The 19,483-nt window shown below is 43.6% G+C and overlaps 1 protein-coding gene across 4 annotated transcripts in view; it reads right to left on the bottom strand.

Moving 5' to 3' along the window:
* The window catches only part of dab1a (DAB adaptor protein 1a), an 81,982-nt gene that overhangs the window by 44,175 nt on the left and 18,324 nt on the right, over positions 1 to 19,483 (bottom strand). For all 4 annotated transcript variants that reach the window (XM_085348749.1, XM_085348748.1, XM_085348750.1 and 1 more), the window contains exons 3-4: positions 8,024 to 8,163; positions 6,259 to 6,357 (exon numbers count right to left, since the gene is read on the bottom strand). In XM_085348749.1, coding sequence (XP_085204875.1) covers positions 6,259 to 6,357; positions 8,024 to 8,163 — 239 coding nt within the window. The remainder of the gene's footprint in view (positions 1 to 6,258; positions 6,358 to 8,023; positions 8,164 to 19,483) is intronic.

The raw sequence follows: 19,483 nt of genomic DNA, 5'->3' as shown, positions 1-19,483 counted from the left end.
TGGTTCGCCCCGGGGCATTGCTGGAGGCAGAATGGGTGGAGGTGAGGTGTGTGCATGGTGACGTTCACAGGTATCCCATAGTGCCGCTGTTATTAAAGTATAAGGGCAAAACGCATAGAGTAACGGCGGCGGTTAGCCCGCGCCTGTCGCACCCCCTGATTCTGGGTACCAATTGGCCGGGGTTTCATCAGCTACTGGGACAGTACGCGGGGGTGCGATCACGACCGGAAGCGGGGTGTAGCGTGTGCGCGGCGTTCAGCGGTGACGCGGGGTCGTCCGACACTGACTCCGGGGGGGAGGAGCCGGCGGGTCCCTCACGGGACGTCCCGCCAGCCCCGGAAGTGTCCCCCATGGGTGATTTCCCACTGGAGCAGTCTCGTGACGGCACCCTACGCTCAGCCTTTGACCAAGTGATGGCTATTGATGGTCACGTGGTGCGCCCTGAGGCCGCGCAGACCTACCCGCGTTTCGTCTTATTAAACGACCGATTATATCGAGTGAGTCGTGACACTCAGACAGAGGAAACACACACCCAGTTGTTGGTGCCGCAGGGCCGCCGGGAAACGCTTTTCCAGGCGGCCCACTATAACCCCATGGCAGGGCATATGGGCTATGAGAAAACTCTGGAGCGAATAACGGCCCGATTTTATTGGCCGGGCATCCGAGCGGATGTGCGCCGCTGGTGCGCGTCCTGCCCGGACTGCCAACTTGTTAACCAGCCGGCCATACCGAAGGCGCCGCTGCGCCCTCTCCCCCTCATTGAGGTCCCGTTTGAGCGCATCGGCATGGACCTCATCGGGCCGTTTCACCGGAGTGCACGCGGCTACCGCTTTGTGTTAGTCCTGGTGGATTACGCAACGCGGTACCCGGAAGCAGTTCCGCTGCGCACCATCTCTGCAAAGAGTGTGGCGCAGGCACTGTTTCAGGTCATCTCCCGAGTCGGAATCCCGAAAGAGATACTGACTGACCAGGGCACGTCGTTTATGTCTCGTACACTGCGGGAACTGTACGAATTACTGGGCATTAAATCTATTCGGACCAGCGTCTACCACCCTCAGACTGACGGGCTGGTGGAGCGGCTGAATAAGACTTTAAAGTCCATGATTCGGAAGTTCATTAACGAGGATGAACGCAATTGGGATCACTGGCTAGACCCTCTGTTATTCGCAGTGCGGGAGGTGCCCCAGGCCTCCACGGGATTTTCTCCCTTTGAACTGCTGTTCGGCAGGAGGCCACGTGGGGTGCTCGACCTGATTAAAGAAAGCTGGGAGGACGGTCCGAGCCCCGCCAAAAATGAGATTCAGTACGTGTTGGACCTGAGAGCAAAACTCCACACTTTGGGGAGGTTGTCACGGGAGAATTTGCTCCAGGCTCAGCAGCGTCAGCAACGCCTGTATGACAGAGGGGCTAGGCTCAGGCAATTTTCACCGGGAGATAAAGTGCTTGTGTTACTCCCTACTTCCAGCTCGAAGTTGCTCGCCAAGTGGCAAGGACCCTTTGTGGTCACACGGCGAGTCGGGGACGTGGACTATGAGGTCGCTCGGTCGGACAGGGGAGGAGCCACGCAGATTTATCACCTCAATCTCCTCAAACTGTGGCGAGAGGTTGAAACCGCTTCTCTGGTGAGCTTGGTGAAGGAGAGAGATGAGTTGGGGCCTGAGGTGCCAAATTCTATCATTCCCGCCTCCCTCCCTTGTGATGACCATCTCACACAGGCCCAGAGAGCGGATGTTGTCGCGTTGCAACAGCGTTTTGCGGACGTGTTCTCCCCCCTGCCCGGCCGGACGTCCCTCATCGAGCACCATTTCGTGACGCAGCCTGGCGTGACGGTGCGTTCACGGCCCTACAGGCTCCCGGAGCACAAGCGAAAAATCGTGCAGAGGGAATTGGCGGAAATGCTGAGGATGGGAGTAATAGAAGAGTCGCACAGCGCCTGGTGTAGCCCCATCGTTCTGGTGGCGAAGAAGGATGGGTCTATACGGTTCTGTGTCGACTATCGCAGGGTGAACGAAGTGTCACGCTTTGATGCCTACCCCATGCCTCGGGTCGACGAGCTCCTGGACCGGTTAGGCACGGCCCGCTTTTTCACGACACTGGACTTAACCAAGGGCTATTGGCAGATTCCCTTGTCTGCCGAGGCCAGGGAGAAAACGGCCTTCTCCACTCCGTACGGTTTGTACCAGTTCGTGACACTTCCGTTTGGCCTGTTCGGGGCCCCGGCCACTTTCCAGCGTCTCATGGACCGGGTACTGCGTCCGCACGCAGCGTATGCTGCCGCCTACCTGGATGACGTGATCATCCACAGCGACACCTGGGCGGAGCATGTGCTGCGGGTGGCCGCGGTCCTGGAGTCCTTGAGGGGGGCGGGGCTCACGGCCAATCCGAAGAAGTGCGCGGTTGGACGGAGGGAGGTGCAGTATCTGGGGTACCACCTGGGGGGCGGGCAGGTGCGTCCACAGGTGGAGAAGACGGCGGCTATCGCATCCTGCCCGCGCCCCAGGACGAAAAAGGAGGTGAGACGGTTCTTGGGGTTGGCGGGTTACTATCGTCGCTTTGTGCCGGGGTTTGCGCAGCTAACCAGCCCCCTGACCGATCTCACTCGAAAGGGTGCCCCGGATCTGGTCCAGTGGACGGGGCCGTGCCAGGCGGCGTTTGTGCAGGTGAAAAAGGCTCTCTGTGGGGAGCCGCTGCTTCACACTCCTAACTTTTCCCTCCCTTTTGTTCTGCAGACTGACGCCTCGGACAGAGGGCTGGGAGCCGTTTTGTCCCAGCAGGTAAGGGGGGCCGACCGCCCTGTCCTATACATCAGCCGGAAGCTAGCAGAGCGCGAGCGCCGGTACAGCACCGTGGAGAAGGAGTGCCTGGCCATCCGGTGGGCGGTCGGCTCCCTGCGCTATTACCTCCTGGGACGCTCATTCACCCTCTGTTCGGACCACGCCCCGCTGCAGTGGCTCCACCGCATGAAGGATGCCAACGCCCGGATCACCCGGTGGTATCTGGCGTTGCAGCCCTTTAAGTTCAAGGTGATCCATAGGCCGGGGGCGCAGATGGCAGTGGCCGATTTCCTCTCTCGCTCGCGGGGGGGGGGGGAGTTGGCTCGGCCGGACGGCTCCCCGGCCTCGAACGGGCGGTGGGGGTGTGTGGCGGAGGCGTGGCCCCGGGCGCAGCTGCAGGGGAGGAGTGGAGCGGAAGGCTCATCAGGGCGGCGCTGCGAGGCCGGTAAGAACAGCTGATGTTGTTTATGGACTGATGATGGTCTCCCTCCGCTGTGTTTATAGTGAGACGAGGAGGAGCGGCCAGAAGAGAGATCAGCTGGGCTCGTGAGCTGTCAGACTGTGTGACTGAGTCAGCTGTCAAAACAACAACACTTGAATAAATGTGGAAGTTGGCTGTACCTACCTGTGTGTGCGTGTGTCTGTGCCTGGTGTATTCCACACCACCTTTTCTCATCCTTAGTGTAAAACGATTAATGATGAAACTTGTTCATTGAAAACAAGCACTGCTTAATTCACAGCCACCCCCCCAAGGCTCATCCTATGGCCTTCTCTAATTTCAGCCCCTTTCATTCCTCTAGCCCCACAGACCAAATAATACTATAAATTGGGTAGGTCCATTCAGTGACAATATATCTGATAAGACCCAAATGAAATTTATTGAATTGTCTGGACGCCAGTTGTTTGTAGTCTTTTCTACTGGCAGAAAAGTTGATCTTTCTGATTTCACTCTCTGAGGAGCAGCGAGCAAACTAACCATTTCAGCAATTCACTCATGCTAGTTTTTCATCTGCCTTGGTATTGTCTCCTTTCTGAGACTTGGCCAAAGGGGTTGAAGAGGGTAGTAATGCACAAGTGTCTCTATGTATATGCACATGTGTGTGTTTTAAGAGAGAGGCTGACAGGAAGAGAGGCATGCTGGCCTGCCCTCTGTTAGATTAATGTCTCCCCTCTTATTCTCCTCCATCTCAAGCACCACCTCCCTCCATCCTGCACGACCTTCCCTACTCCAAGAGAGAGGCCATCCATCCATTCGTTCACCCATACATCCATCCGCCCATCTGGCTGACTGATGCACAGGAGGGGAATGAGACTGTCAAGATCCCTGAACCTCAGCAGAGTCATTCTCTCTTTCTTCCCGTCTCCCTCTCTCCCTCCCTCCTTTGCCATTAGGAGTGGTTGAAGGGCTGATAGTAAGGACAGCATATCTCTATAGTTAATATTAATGTGCAGAGACAGAGGACAAGGTCTCCCTGTAGAAAGCTTTACTTTGACATATGCTTACTGATTCTCCACCTATCCCTCTAACTCTGTTTCAGTCTGCTTCTGCTCCTCAATCACGCGCTTCCTCTATTTATCTTTTTCACATCCTTTTTTCCCCTCCTCCTTCCCCTTGGACTTTTCTTGCTTCTTCTCCTCCCAACTCTAGCTCTCTACTTCTGCATCTATCACTCACTTTTCTATTTAGCTCTTGTTATTCTTCAGTGTCTAAATTTTGAGCCATCAAGAAGAGAAATACGATAAGGATTATGAGTGTTATAAGAAGAGGTACAAAGGATTGAATGTGCTTGTATTCAACATGGCTGCCACGTGGGTGGTCGTTGTTTACTGAGTCTTGCCTGTCTAATACAAGGTACTTTTGAATCACTGCTGGGTACACACACATACAGTGTCAGCTCATTCCGGCTCCCGACAAAGTGTAAATCTTAGGCTTACCGTGTCACCCACTAAAGCTCGGTATGGAGCGGCGAGCTTTATATTCTATCTAAACCAGTCTACATTCACAATCAGACACACTCAGAGCCAGACAGTGAAACAGACAGCTCACGCTGCATATGTACACATCAAAAAACAGTTGCTGTATTATGTTTAAAAAATAAGCCTGGTTTTCTGGAGCTGCCAAGATGAATATAAAAACAAACATATGGAAAGAATTGCTGCAGCACAACTCAGCCAAACACCTCAAAATAACAACATTAATTCGTTGGGACAGATTTTTACACGCTTATAGAATTTAACTCTTTTCCCACATAAAGGCAATATTTGATGACTTCCTCTGGACCCCTAACGAAAACATAAACAAATATCAAAAAGGATTTGGTTTGACAACCACTGCAATATTTTCCCTGTTTTTCCAAGGGCAGACACCACCCTCATTAACTTCTGATGCAATATGAGAGAAACTTCTTTAAGGGTTACTCCTAGTAGGCTTTCAAGGGGTAAAGAGTTAACAGGGAAGTAATTCTACATTATTAGACACAGAAAACAGGGGGAAAAGGCCACTTTAGTCACCAGAGGACCCATATTCTTGGAAAGGTAGATATTATAGTTCTTGATTAAGGATACAATGACAGGTACCACAGGTTTGAGCCTAAATAACACCAATCAAATAATCCTAAACAAGCCTGGTCATTTTCCCTGATTTACAATCATATTTACTCTGCAATGGCATTTAAAGAACCCTGTGTAGGTTATAGGCATTACCTATTACCATAGATGGAATATGGTAGTCATAATTATAATAACCTGCAACTATGTTTTTGTATGCACTTCCAAGGAATCCGTTATGTGCAACGGCCTTGTTTCTACAGTAGGAGTAGTAGATTTGAGCTGGGAAGCAAGAGGAAGGAAGGTCCATTAAATTTGTTCCAATGCAAACCTCCACTAGAAGCCACTAAATCCTACACACTGGCCTTTCTATAACTACATTAATCTTCTTCTCTACTTGCGTCTGCTTCAAATATATCTACGGGTTGTGGGTACTTGCCAGTAAATTCAATATTACACTTCTTGTTTTATTGCTTTTTTGCATGGATTTAAGTAAGTCTTAGATCTTATCAGCCACTTGGAAAAACGCCTAGCAAATTAAGTGATAGAGGGAGAGTCAGGGTCAGTTAACAGACAGTAAACAGAGCTAAAAACTGAACCAGGGGATTGACTGAAAACAGTCGATGAAGTCTGGACAGATCATATCGGTTAACCAAAGAAGAAGCCATGTAAGATGGAAAATGCCTAATCCTGGGGCATAATATAAAACCAGTGTAGTTGCTGTTTGCACACAGGAAGACAATGGGACGGCCATGTTCTCTCATCTACTGAGGCCTTGTTCTCAGGGTTTCAATTAGGGCCTCCTGATTTCCCCAGGGGCCCCTCCCTCTTATGGAGATGCCTCATTAATAGATGAAACACAAGTGTACGGACACACAAACACACACACAAACACAGACCCACAAGTAAAGAGAATCAAATTTGCTTCAGAACTTACCCCTGACTTCTCATCAAAGATTTTGATCCCTCCAAAGGAAACAGTCAGGAACACCTTCTGTTTGTGTTCTCCTTTAGACCGTGCTGCTGCAGCTATTCCCTGAGGATGCACACACACAGAAACACAATCCATACAACCATGTCAGAAGCAGTATAGAAATGTACATGCAGTTGCCAACAACTGTCAATAAAGGTAATAACTATGTGTTTGAAAAATCAGCAATGAGTTTCATATACTGGCATCAATTTATAATCTTTAAATTATTTGTGGCAGGTTTCTCATTTATTCTCATCCAACAAACAACACTTTACTATATTGTGTACCAGGGCACCATGCATTCTTTCTACAAAACGACTAGGGATGATGTGAAAGGAGATCGATATCAATTACTAGTTTATTGAGAATGTCAGAAATGTTATGATAGTTTTTATTTAATAATAAAAAGTTGCTTTGCTTAAAAATAGCTTGCTGCTGAATGGAACAACTTAATTTATATAACTTGTTTAAAAGCTTTGGGAACGTGCTTTTAACACAGTACAACTGCTACGATGCACTCAGCATACAGTCAAACGACATACTGATTATTTATAGCTGTAAGTATATGTAAAGGTTTAAGTTTCTCTCCATTTTCACCTCGTCACCATTTGCATAGGCGAGTCACAAAAAGAAGACAGGAGAGAAGCAGGATCACAAAAACAACAGATTCCGGATAGAAAAGGGAGGAGCAGTATGAAAGAAAAGGTGGAGAGATCAGAGAAAAGGAGTTGATGGATTTTCTGTCTGAATAAATGAGGAGGAGGGAAGCTGTTTGATCAATGAGCTGTCGGTCCTCTTCTCACCCTTACGGGTCTCCGCTGGATAGAGTTTTCACTACACATAAACAAAGCGTAAATGTAATTTTCTCAATTCAAATATCTCCTGCAATATGATTTAAAGGGAAATTAATAATGAATGAGGCACTCTTCACTCCGACAGCGTTTTCAAACTCTTTCAGCATACATTTGTAGAGACAAGATGCAAAATCTAGGTTTTGTTTAAAGATGCGACTTCTTGGGGAAAAATTTCAACATTTTTTATGTAACAGAATTTCAAAGCCTGTTTTTCATAATTCTGCAATCAATTATTTCAGAAAACAAGGTCGTTCATTAGGCCTGAATAGAAAATGGCCTATTTTTCTTCATCTTCATCCTCACTCATGTCTCTCTTTCACCTATCATCCAAATGATTCCCCTCCTATATGCCATCTCCTCGCTGCTAACTGCCCCATCTGTCTACCCCTCCCTCTAATTGTTTCTGTCCTTGCAAATGAGACATTCATCCCAATCCCCTTCTCATCCATATGGCTAACCTCCTTTACTTCCTCTTGCACTGATCATCGTCATCCCTATAAATTATAACAACCCCATTTTCTATCCTTCCTATTCAACTTCTCGCTTATAGCAATTTGCATAGAAAGACGGCAACAAACTCTATATGCATGCGCACACCGTCAAAAGCGCAGTAATGCTATGATGAACAAAACATGCATATTTAAATGTTGAACTTCAGAATATGCATGAAGCTGGCAACTGATGTCTTTTGTGGGTCACAGAACTTCATGCAGCTGCAGGCTGTAATATAACATTAATTCTGGGTGTTGACGTCCTCTGGTTTTTTTTAATTGCTCGCAACTACCGTGGAAAGTTTGTTTTAACAGCGAGTTTAAAATGGTACAATTAATTTGTAATTTGAGACAGATCAAGAGGAGGAGAAATACTCTTCTTACCTTGAGCTTCATCATCGAGTCCTGGCAGAGTTTGTCTCCACGGGCGGCGGTAACCTCGTCCAGGCCAATGAGCTTGGCCTTGTAGCGGACGCCATCGCCCTTAAAACGCCTGATGAGAGCTGTCTCGCTGCGATCCTGCCCTGCAGACACACATACACACTCACTTTGCAGTCTACAGTACATCTTCAAGTCAAGGACCTCAATCTACCTCAGACCAGTGCTATTACCTCAGGATCATCAATCACACAAACCCCAGAATACTTCAACAGTAAAGAAAAAAAAAACCCAACTATGGTATAGTTTAAAGCCACTAATGTCCAAAACTAACTCAGATCACATGCACTGAACTGTGGTATCATATGAATGATAATGGGCAGTACACTCATTGACGCTCAGTGTTTGGCAGGATTAGACGAAACTCTGACTGTTCACATCTTTGGCCATTTCTCATACAAAATAATGGTGTGACATTTCCTCCTTATCTCCCCCGTCTCCAGCAGTCCCTCGTCTCTTCTCACTTGCTACTGTGTACCAGATTGCCAGCACTGTGCGCATGTATTAGTAAGTGTCAGCGACGGCGTGCATGTGTTGACCTTGCTCTTGTCCAGGAAGTCTCTGTGTTATCTCCTCCAAACCTCTTTACACACAATACAGAGCACAGAGAGAGGGAGAGAGAACAGTTACTCATAAGGACAAACTCTTTTGTGTCATACTCTCTCATTCTTTCTTCCTCTCAGTTTCTATTTCTCTGACCTGCAGCGTGCACGCACACACCAAAAGTTGTACAGACAAACACCAGAGCATCTCTGCATGTCTCCGTGTTCTGTTTTTGAGTGTGTATATGCGAGACTTTGAGTGTGATTCTGAGAGAGAGGCATAATGATAATGCAGCATATTCAGATAATATATTGAGGCATTAGTTCTGTACTCTATAAGAGCGTGACTCTTGGAAGGTCACAGCCGGAGTGATGGAGAGGTCCCACTCCTCCTTTCGTCTTTCTTTCACACTCCCTCCATTCACACCGAGTCCCTACAGCGTTGCAGCATAAGAGAAATGTGCCCTTTTAAGACCATCACGTTACGTGCAGCTATTGAATCATTTTTGTGCAACACAAACCTCCCACGACTTCGTTTGTGTGCCCTGACGCGAAAACAAGCGAACACGAGTATTTTTTAAATCTGCATTTGAATCAATCAATCAATCAAATGATTTAACAAGTTGGAAAGTATTTGAGGACAATTCAATATAAGGCCTCGTTATCACACGATGGTCGGTTAGCCTTTGTATTAATAACCCTGCTTTGTTAAAACCGCAAATAGAAACGTCCAAGGCTGCCACAGATTATTTTGTGAATATTAATTTGTCTAAGAAGCTTCATCCTATGGGAAGAAAAACTTGACAAACTACAAGAAAGGAAAAAAAAACCCACTTACACTTACTATTTTCCATTGATAAAAAAATAACATACACATAGAGAGACACACACTCAAAGGCTGCAGATGAACTCATCCCTCTGAATCATTGAACAGACACACTCAGTCACACTGCTACTTGGAGTAAATCACGACTGTCTGTCTCATAGTCCTAAGAGACAAAAGAGCCGAAGAATATCAGTCCTTATTTTGGGGAGAGTAAGAGAGAGCAGCTCTCTCTACTGTGTCACGTCTCAGCATATCTGAGATCAAAGTAAGTGACTAAACCTCTGCAGGACTGTGTTGTTCAACAAGGAGATGTTCATTTTGGAGACATTTAAATATTGCCTTCATTAAATATGAAACGATGCTGTAAAACGAGCGCGCACACACACACTCATATAAGTATGTTGACAATACTACTCTGGTAGTGTGATGGCAACCCCCAGATTTCCACACCCACTAGTTCCACATCATCTCTTCTCACTGTGACAATGACATGAAACATACTGCATGAGCAGTCTGTCAGGAAACATTCACAAAAAAATCGCTCCAGATCTCAAAAAGTGTCAAAAACCTTTCTTCACTGTGCAACAAACTAACAACTCTCTGAAGCTGAGGTTTGATTAATACAATTATTTTTTTAGAGGGGGAAAATAACAAACAGTGAAATAAAACACATTCTTTTTACTACAGGACTAATTACTTGATCACAACTGCCCCATGAACAAACAATAAGATTTATTTTCAATTCAGCGAATAAACTGAATAATATTCAAACACTGACATGCTCTAACAAGGCCCGACACTCTTGTACTTGTTTGTGTCGTGATTCTGGTCACAGTTTCAGATTTTTAACACCTCTAATCCAAACCTTCAATTCCAGTAAGCAAAAGCGTTTGCACTGGTAGGAAACCAAGTACACCAGGCTGAATGTGAAATCCATAAAGCGCAATTTAGAAAACATCCACAATATTCCCACTTCATGGCATGTTCACAAAAATCACTGAATCCTAAAAAAATGTAGAATGTGTGTTCCTGACAGAGAAAGTGGGGTCAAGTTCAAGAATATAAATCACTTATCAAAGAAAAAGGTGGCACTGCAGCAAAAGCTCGAGTTTAAGTATTCCTCTATGTAATCTCTAAGTAGATTTAATGAAGAGCCAGAACAAGCTCATAGTGAATATTAAGATGATTTAGCCAATTTTAAAGCCCTTAAAGGAAAAATAAAAAGGGGTTCAGATGAGTTTTATATCATACAATTAGAGCAACTTTATTCATTTAATTATAAACCAAATAAACTTGATTTTAATGTTTCAGTATGAGGATTAGTGAAAAACACAATTTGGTATTTTATCTTAATTTAGACTGTTTTGTCAGATACTGTATAATTTGATTGTACTTTTTATGCCCTTCTGAGGATCCATTTGTTCATTGTTATAGCAGTCCACACTGTGTAGGACTTCATCTGTGTGTGTTTATATGTATGAGAGTTAAATAACACTGGTTGTGTCCAGATGACTCTGTCTCACTGGAACAGTGATTTTCATTTGAGTTTGACATTTAAGACATGCTTGCTCCATCTGCACCCATCACCATTACTGCTGCTATACTTAGCTCACAATGAAAGGACGAGTGAGAGAGTGAGATAGACAGAGAGTGAGAGTGAGAGAGAGAAGTTGAAATAAAGTCAAGATGGGAAAAAAGAAAGGAAAAGGTAGAGAGGGGTCCAAGGTTACCACTCCTGCTGAGTGGTTTATAATATTACCTTTTGGGAGCATGTTCCATGAAAGACCTCCCTCTGTGTGTGTGTGTGTGTGTGTGCCTGTCTGTGTGCCTGTGTGTGTGTGTGTGTCAGTCAGTGGGGGAAGCATTCAGTCTGCTGTAATTAAATGTTCGCTGTTTCTGTGACCCTGCTGAGCTTCAAACACAACTAATGAAAGAATCTTCCATTTCATCTGTCACGGCTGCTCCACAGACACACAAACGCAAACTTGTGTGCCTGCCTCACACTCGCACACAAAGCACTTACAGACTCACGCTCACACGCATCCCACCTACCATACCATAACACTAATGAAAGAAGCTTTTGGAACATCAATCACGGCTGCTCCACAGGTCAACAAACACACAAAAACATGCAATCTTTTCTCAGATCTGTGCAAACTACACTGCAGTGCTACGCTGCTATCGCAATATCTGGAATTCAAGTTTTTACGCTACAGTCAAGCGCTGCGTATCGAGTGTACGTGTGTGTTTGCGGTAGCACTTGGTATGCAGGGTTTGTTCATAACTGTCTGTCTGAAGCAACAAGCAGAGAGGGAGGGAAGGACATAAAGCGAAGAGCAAAGGATGGAAAAACGTGATGGATGGATGAATGAGCGAAGCCTCCATTGGATAAATGTCAGTCATGTTTAGAGCGATATGACAGGCAGAACCTCCCTGACTCACACACACACACACACAAACTTTCACATGTGATAGATGGCAGGTGACTGCTGGTACAGTGCGTCTAGCCCTTCAGGAAAGCCCCTAGCATCGCCCCTGGCAACTGTAACCTTTCGCCTCCTGTGCGCCCGTCCATCCCCGTCTTCCCCCTTTTCGCCTCTTCTCCCAACCCTTCTTAGTCTCTGCGTAATTCCACCTCTTTACATGGGTGACATATTGAAATCTTATTTACTTAAATATTTGCCAATGTCTTTCTTCCTGGCAAATCAGGTTATTACTGATTTTTTTGTAGTTTTGGCTCATAATTTCAATTATGATGACATTTTACTTACCAGAGCGACTGTCTGGATTTAGAAATCATAGCTAGAATGAAGTCTGACAGGTCCAAGACAACACGGATCATCTATTGTAATAACAACACCATATAAACCCAATGCAATGCACCAAAATCATGATACTGAATCCTCATCAGACAAACTGTGCGCAATCAAAGCTTCTTAAGTGCGCACGGTCTAAGTGGACCACAGCCAGATTACCTGTGGGTTTGTTTACAAGTTGCCTAACTGTCTGTCTTCTAGGTACTTCTCACTTTATCAAGCTGTATCAAATGTATGTTAGACTTACAGATTGATGCAGATACATTCGCATGTATCCAGGCCTGTCACAGATGTATGCAGGGCTCTCCTCAGCAGTGCAGATTTTCATTCAAAAACATTCTGATCATCCAGGCTTAAGGCTGGCAATGAGTGTATAGGTTTTAAGTGTAAGGCCAATAAGGCATAACAGTCTAGTTCATTAATTTCATTAGACGTTAGAGACAGAGGCTATTAGTTTGAGACCACTGAGTAAGAATATGGGAGAGATGCGGCACCTCAATAGCAAAGAAAAGTGAACTCAAGACTTTATTTGATTTCTTGCTGTAAGAGGAGGTTTTTTTGGGCATCATGTCATCTGATATTCCTCGGAAATTAATTAGCTACACAAATGTTGTTGCCACTATCACGCATTTACTTTCATAAGGCCAGCATTGTTTGCAGTGGCTGGTAAAGTGTGGAGCTTGATTCACTGTGCTCCAGATGAAGAAGCACCCAGAGGCTCTTAACTGCAGCTGGGATGGTTCCCAACAAACACTCAACAGCACATGAGGGAACCCGGCAGTTACTCTCCAATTAATCCTGCTTCTAAACCCTGCCGCTGAATGTCTGTGTGCGTTTGTGTCAACACGTGTGGGGTTTTGTGCTTTCCTTACCTATCAGAGACTTGTTCAGATGAAGCGCTCACTCATACCCAATCTCAGACAGACTCTTTTAAATCCACAAAACAGTATGTGCCAAGAAAACAACAAGTTTCCCCTTCAGCTCCATGCTTAATTTTGGCAGATTGATTTGGCACACAAAAGCTCACACTTGACTGAGTATGCACATAAGCGCACGCTACAAAAACACAACCATAGTAGCTGAAGTGAAATAGCAGCTGTAAAATGAGATGATGAAGCACTGCGGCCACTCAATCAAATAAATGAGCGCTGCGCTTTTGCTCATGTACGTTTTTCGGTCCCATTTCCAACACGACTGCGGCTGTGTCTGCCAAATGAAGTTGCTTCTTTGAACCGTTCGTGTTGCGAATGATCTTGATAGGACTGATTTGTGTAATCAGTGTGACTAACTTAGCATCCATTCTTGAAGAGAGCTGCTGCTCACCTGTTGACTATGAACCACAATCATGAAAGGAGATTTCAGAGGGAGCAAATAAGATTAAACAGGTAGAGCGGTGTCTCCCCCCCCCTTTTATCTGAATTCCTTTTTTCAGGGTCCGTTTTGTGCTTCCTTTCCCCCACTCTCACCTCTCTCCCACCCACCTGGATGACAGGGACGCAGTCAGAGACCTGAGCTCCCTGCGCATGTGTGTTGCTGCACATGTGTCCTGAGGCATCCAGCCATCCTCGCTGGCAGAAAACACAGAACAAATTAGAGCTGAAAAATAAGTTAGGGACAGACGGAGCACATTGCCCATTACCACCACACAGTCAGACACTCACACCTTCTGTCAAGGTGACTTTTGGAAAAGCAAACAGAAAAAAGTTTTGACTCGATTGTATGGTGACAGTTGGGAAAGACACATGAGACCTTCAGATAAAATCTTATTTTTATGGCACACTTTATAGACACATTTATGGTAAGTTTACTTATTTAATTTTTGAAGATCATTTAAATCTGCTGTATTTACTTCTGTAGGGGTTGGTATAATGAGGTAATCCCATATTTCCCCTATCATCATTTCTATAACATGAAACATAACATTGCTGAATTTATCAAATTTATTAGACCACAAATTGTTTTTTGTTTTTTTTTAGAAATCTATCAAAAGCAACTAAATTCACTCAATTGGATTTATATTTTACCTATATTTGAACCAAGACACTGGACTTCTCTGAGAAGTCTAGTAGAACATTCAGCCGCATACGTTTCAGTTTTTCTATTTAAGAATTCAAGTAAATTACTGCAATTTTGCATCTTATTAAAAATAAATAATGATGTGCTTTGCAATTTTTCAGCTTTTTTTGTAAAACAGTAAATCTGAAATAACATAGATAAAAAACAAAAACTATATTGATGGCAGCTTTGACATAAGCATTTCATTGGTAGTTGTCTAATGACTTCTAATGACTAGTGTCTTTTGACTGGATTATTTATTAACTAGAAAATACTTCTGTAAAATATTATTTTGAAACCATAGTTCTTAATTCTATCACACAGTGTTTGGGTTGTTAAGAAGTGTTTTCTTTTATTTGAGCGCACTGTCCTTGGACTAAAATGTTTTTTTATTTGCTTGTTTTTTTAGACCATTGAGCTTTTTATAAAGCCACATTGTAAATGCATCTACCTGACTACAGTTAATTTCACTCAAGATGATATAATCAACAGAATGAGAGAGACGTGGAAGGAAGAGTTGAGTTGCATACAGGAGTATCAACTATTAGCCGTGATGTCCTTCAAATCTCAGGACTGTCTTTCAAATTTATAAAAAAATATTTTTATAAATTTGCTCTCATGTGATGTCTCTTGTTTTTGTCATCTCTTATTGTTTTCTAATTAATGGTGTGTTATTTATTCTCTTTTCTTGAGAAATTCTTTTTGTGCCAATTTGTGTTTTCGATTTTTCAGGACAATGGGTGTTTGTTTTTTTTTACGTATTAACTTCTTTAACATTACTCAGTTTTAATTCAGTTTATTATCTCTCACTTTCTGTTTGGATGTAGTAATCTGTCAAAGCACTTTGTAAACCCGGTTTCAAAAGGTGTTATATAAATATTTTATTTTACTTTATTAGAAATACTATCTGGACATTATATGATCAGGAAAAATGGACAGGCCCTGACATCACCTCATCTACTGGGACTATCCCAGCTTGACTTTGTTTCCTACCGGAAACTATGGTATGCTCAGTTTTTACACTCGCTTGCTACTAAAGCAAAAATCCAGGAAAGCTATTAATACACTAAAAAATAGCAAAAGCAGCACTGGTCTCGCCTCTATGTTCACAATCCTGTCAGGATGATTGCATGCTTACTGACAAACCTGTGTTTTAGGTTCTTTGTAATCCTAAAAAAGTATTTAACTCTATGTACTTACTATGCTGATTAGAAGTTCTCACAGATCTTCCTTACCGTTCATTTTCACCTCAACCTTCTCTATTTTCTCCCTGTTATGAATTAATATGATACCTAAACTAACATGAGGCTATGAGTCTTTTTCCTTCCCATATCTCAGTCTCTTTTCCCAACTATCCAAGCAGTCCTGTGTATATCTAGAAATCTTGGTAGTCAAGCTCTTTTCTCTCTCTGGCAGTAATTAGAAGGTAATTGTTCTCGCAAGCAAAGGGGAACCTGAAAATGTGCATGAGTGTGTGTGTATGTAACTGTGTCTGTGAACATGCATGTGCGTGTATGTTTTCTGATATCTGTGTATCAGGGGTTGGTGTGTGTAAACATGCAGCTAGCATCCTGTCATGTGAGATGTTGAAGCTGTTCCACCCACAGAGTGCTTCAACGAATGCACCTCAGCAGCCGCTAATACACAAGCAGTCGATTCCACGAGTGCAGAAATGTTCACATCCTGCTGCAGAAGAACAGGTAGCTCTCCAAAGTCCTGCACTATGAGCCTCCACAAAATACCTCCTGTTATCAGAAGAAATAGAGAAGGCACCACTTACTTTTTTGTCATTGTTGTTCCCCTTGTCCCTTTCGTGAAAACACAGACACAGGTAGGGATGGGTATCGAAAACCGGTTCTTGTTGAGAACCCGTTCCCACTGTTTCAATTCCTTGGAATTGTTTGCCATTTTTGCAAACGATTCCCTTATCGATTCCAGTCGCCCCGAATGACGTCACCACGTTGCGGAGCATCATTTACCTGGCAGGGCACCTAAGCGGCTTAAACGCTCAAAAGTTTGGTTATACTTTACGAGAACGGATGACTACAGGGCAACTTGCAATACTTGCAAAGTAGAGATTTCATTTAAGGGAGGAAACACTACGAATATGCAAAAGCATTTGCTCACAAAACACGCGATGACCTTAAATGAATGTCGTGTTTTTAATTCCGCTCTGGACTCGTGAATCTCAACCCAGCAGCAGCGGTAACGTTTGCACGTCCTCTCCCGTCAATGCGGCAGGTAAATAATCAACTAACAGTGCATATTACGTTAGCGCGATCTGCCTTATTACAAAACCTGCCATTACTGTGCATTTAGGTGACCATGATGAGACAGGCAGAGTCTGGCTCAGATGCTGGCAGTTCTCGCTGCAGTCTACCGGCAGCGTCTCCTTTCAGGCCAGGATAGACGAATGTCACCGAGCAGTGACTAAGTTTGTGGTAGAAGGTTTGCACCCATTTGCCACAGCAGATGCCCCCGATTTTCGGTAAGTGAATGTATTTAATTGTAGGCAGGGACATTACTGGATATTCTTGTGTAATTGCTACTGAATAATTTATGTTATATTTTATTATTGCTACAGAAGAATATTTATTTTATTATTTGACATTTACAATTTTTTTTCCTGGGGACCCTGTGACACCCCATTGAAGAGCCGTAGGCTGGATCTCTTAAGATCTCACTGTTGGGTTTGTAAGGCCATGTTACTCCTAAATTTCTATCTTGTTCAAAGAGAAGATATAAAACAAAGTTCTAAGCTAATCGACCTTAGTGTTCTCCTTTTTTAAAAAGAATCGATAAACAATCGAATCGTTAAACAGAATCGAAAATGGAATCGGAATCGTGAAAGTCTTATCAATACCCATCCCTACACACAGGTCAGTGAGTTCAAGCACTAAAAGACAAATCTGAGTGAAAAGTGGGAAAACTACTTGTTTCTTAAATTCCGCATTCTGTGTGAACAGGAGGCGTGTTTGTAGGAGGATTGTGAACATCTGTGTGTGTGTGTGTGTGTGTGTGTGTGTGTGTGTCTGTCACTACTGCTTTCAAAGCATTAGGAAACACAGGTAACTCCTTTCAGCAGTCTTCCTTTCATGCCAAAACAAGGGTGCTAGAACAAAGCCTTCTCTCCTCCCTGTGATATATCCGGCAAAATATGGAATCACTTGAAGTTGCTGTCCTTCCCCTCTCTACTTTTCTGTGTTGCATCTTGCTTAATGAACCCTCTCCTTTAATTCTCTCAGCAAGAGTCCTGGAAGAGAGGATGGAGTAAAAGAAGACTGGCAAACATTATTCAGCCTGAAAAAGGAGAGGAAGTTCTCCCATCTGTTAGATTGTTTCTATTACTGTGTGTAATCTCCTCACGTTGTCGTCAACTCTTTTAAGTAAAAGAAGATTTCTTCTCTTTTTTAAAACTAAATGACATGTTTTTCCAGCAAAAACAGTAGAAACAGAAAGGAAATTTTAATTTTCTATTTTTTGTCAGATACATTAACAACAAAGAAACATGTAAGGAGAGATCTAAAAAAAAAAATGCAGCGACTGTGTAGTTAGAAAGTATGCATCTGCTAGCATTAAACTTCAAATGTATCAGATCATCTGATCACACAAATTTCAGTCTCTTATGTGACAAGATATTTCATTTGCATGCTTCGTGTACACTGGGATTTAAATGTTTCAATTGCACTTCGTATTATCCAGGAGTATATACTTAATGAAATTGCAAACAGTAAGAGACTAGTAGTGATGTGGCACCAGAGAGCATTGAAATTTGAAATCTAGCTACCTGTAGAGACAGGAGTAAAAACTGCTCATAATATAAAGCTGGTGGGTAACAACGTATCAAATGCCAACTCTGAGGTGAATATCAATTAAAGCAATAACCAATGGGAATGTAGGCTACAACTAACACACATATAATGGAGCAGGAAATGTATAAACAGGATTGCCCGCAAAAACACAGCCAGGAAAGTCTACTAGGAAACTGTTACAAAGGAAAGGCCTATAAGAAAGGGGCTTTTTTCCATGTCGTGCTGCACCTTGGCTTGAAAAATGTGCTTCAAAAGAAACATTAATGGAATGAAAAGTGCACAAAGTGATAAATTATGCGGAAAAACACCAATGCATAGTACCCCAAGCTATTTAGCTGTAAAAAACTTAAAAACTTACCCAGCTCGACCAGTTTAGATGATATCACTGTAACTAAAACATCTTAACCAGCAGAAGTGAATACACTACCAAACTGGTACACCAGACAACCTGCAATCAAGTTGAGCTGAAGAGAGATTTTAGCCATATCTCCAAGGTTGTTTTGTCTTTCAGTACAAATCAAAATGAAAATAATAAATGTGACAACACTTGTTCTCTTAAATTTCCTTTAGAGACACAAAATGACATACAGCGTTAGTAGGAACACACTGTAAGAGGATTACATGTACATGCACCTTTTGCAAAGCAGATTTTTCAAACCCATATTCTTTACATCTGCTTGTCTTCAACCCTGTGTTAGCTGCTGATGTGGTGCGTGTCTTGCCGTATACCACCACCAGTTGATCAGTGGAATAATGCGAAATTACTCTCAGGATAGTCGATTATCTGGTTTGATGGAGTGTGCAGAAAGTCAAAGACAAACAACACGGGGACACAAACATGCTGCTGTGCAACAATAAAAGGTCAAGAACTCCATAGCAAACCTTTAGCTCACTTATAACCCCTACAAGAGAATGAAGTGACTGAGTTATACTTTTCAAACAAAGTAATAATTTACAGCATAGATTTAGCTATATTTTACAGCATGTCTCTTAAATGAGCCTTAAACACACTGCGTTATGAAAATGGAAATAGAAAACAGCAGCCTACCAAACCTCTAACAAATAAGAAATGCCCTTTCAGCACACAGTCCTTAAACCAGCACAGCAGGGTGAGACTATCGGCCTCTATTAGAGCCTGTGCGACATTGGGACATTTTCCTTTTGTGCAAATTATGAGCAGGGAGCAAACTGTTGCTATGGAGACAGTAGTTAGTGATGCGGTGAGCAAAGCCACACCAACTTGTGTGGAGGAGAGGACTAAGCTGAACATACTGTGAGGATCACAAGCTCCTGCAGCCACACACACACACAGTCCAAGACTCAGGAAAGCAAATAAAAGGCTTTTACCGATATGT

The sequence above is a fragment of the Diplotaxodon limnothrissa genome, linkage group LG23 (assembly GCF_057381915.1).
Source record: "Diplotaxodon limnothrissa isolate DT_005_m linkage group LG23, D_limnothrissa_male_GT1.1, whole genome shotgun sequence".
NCBI classification, from domain to species: Eukaryota; Metazoa; Chordata; class Actinopteri; order Cichliformes; family Cichlidae; genus Diplotaxodon; species Diplotaxodon limnothrissa.
This window is presented reverse-complemented; position numbering and strand designations above follow the sequence as displayed.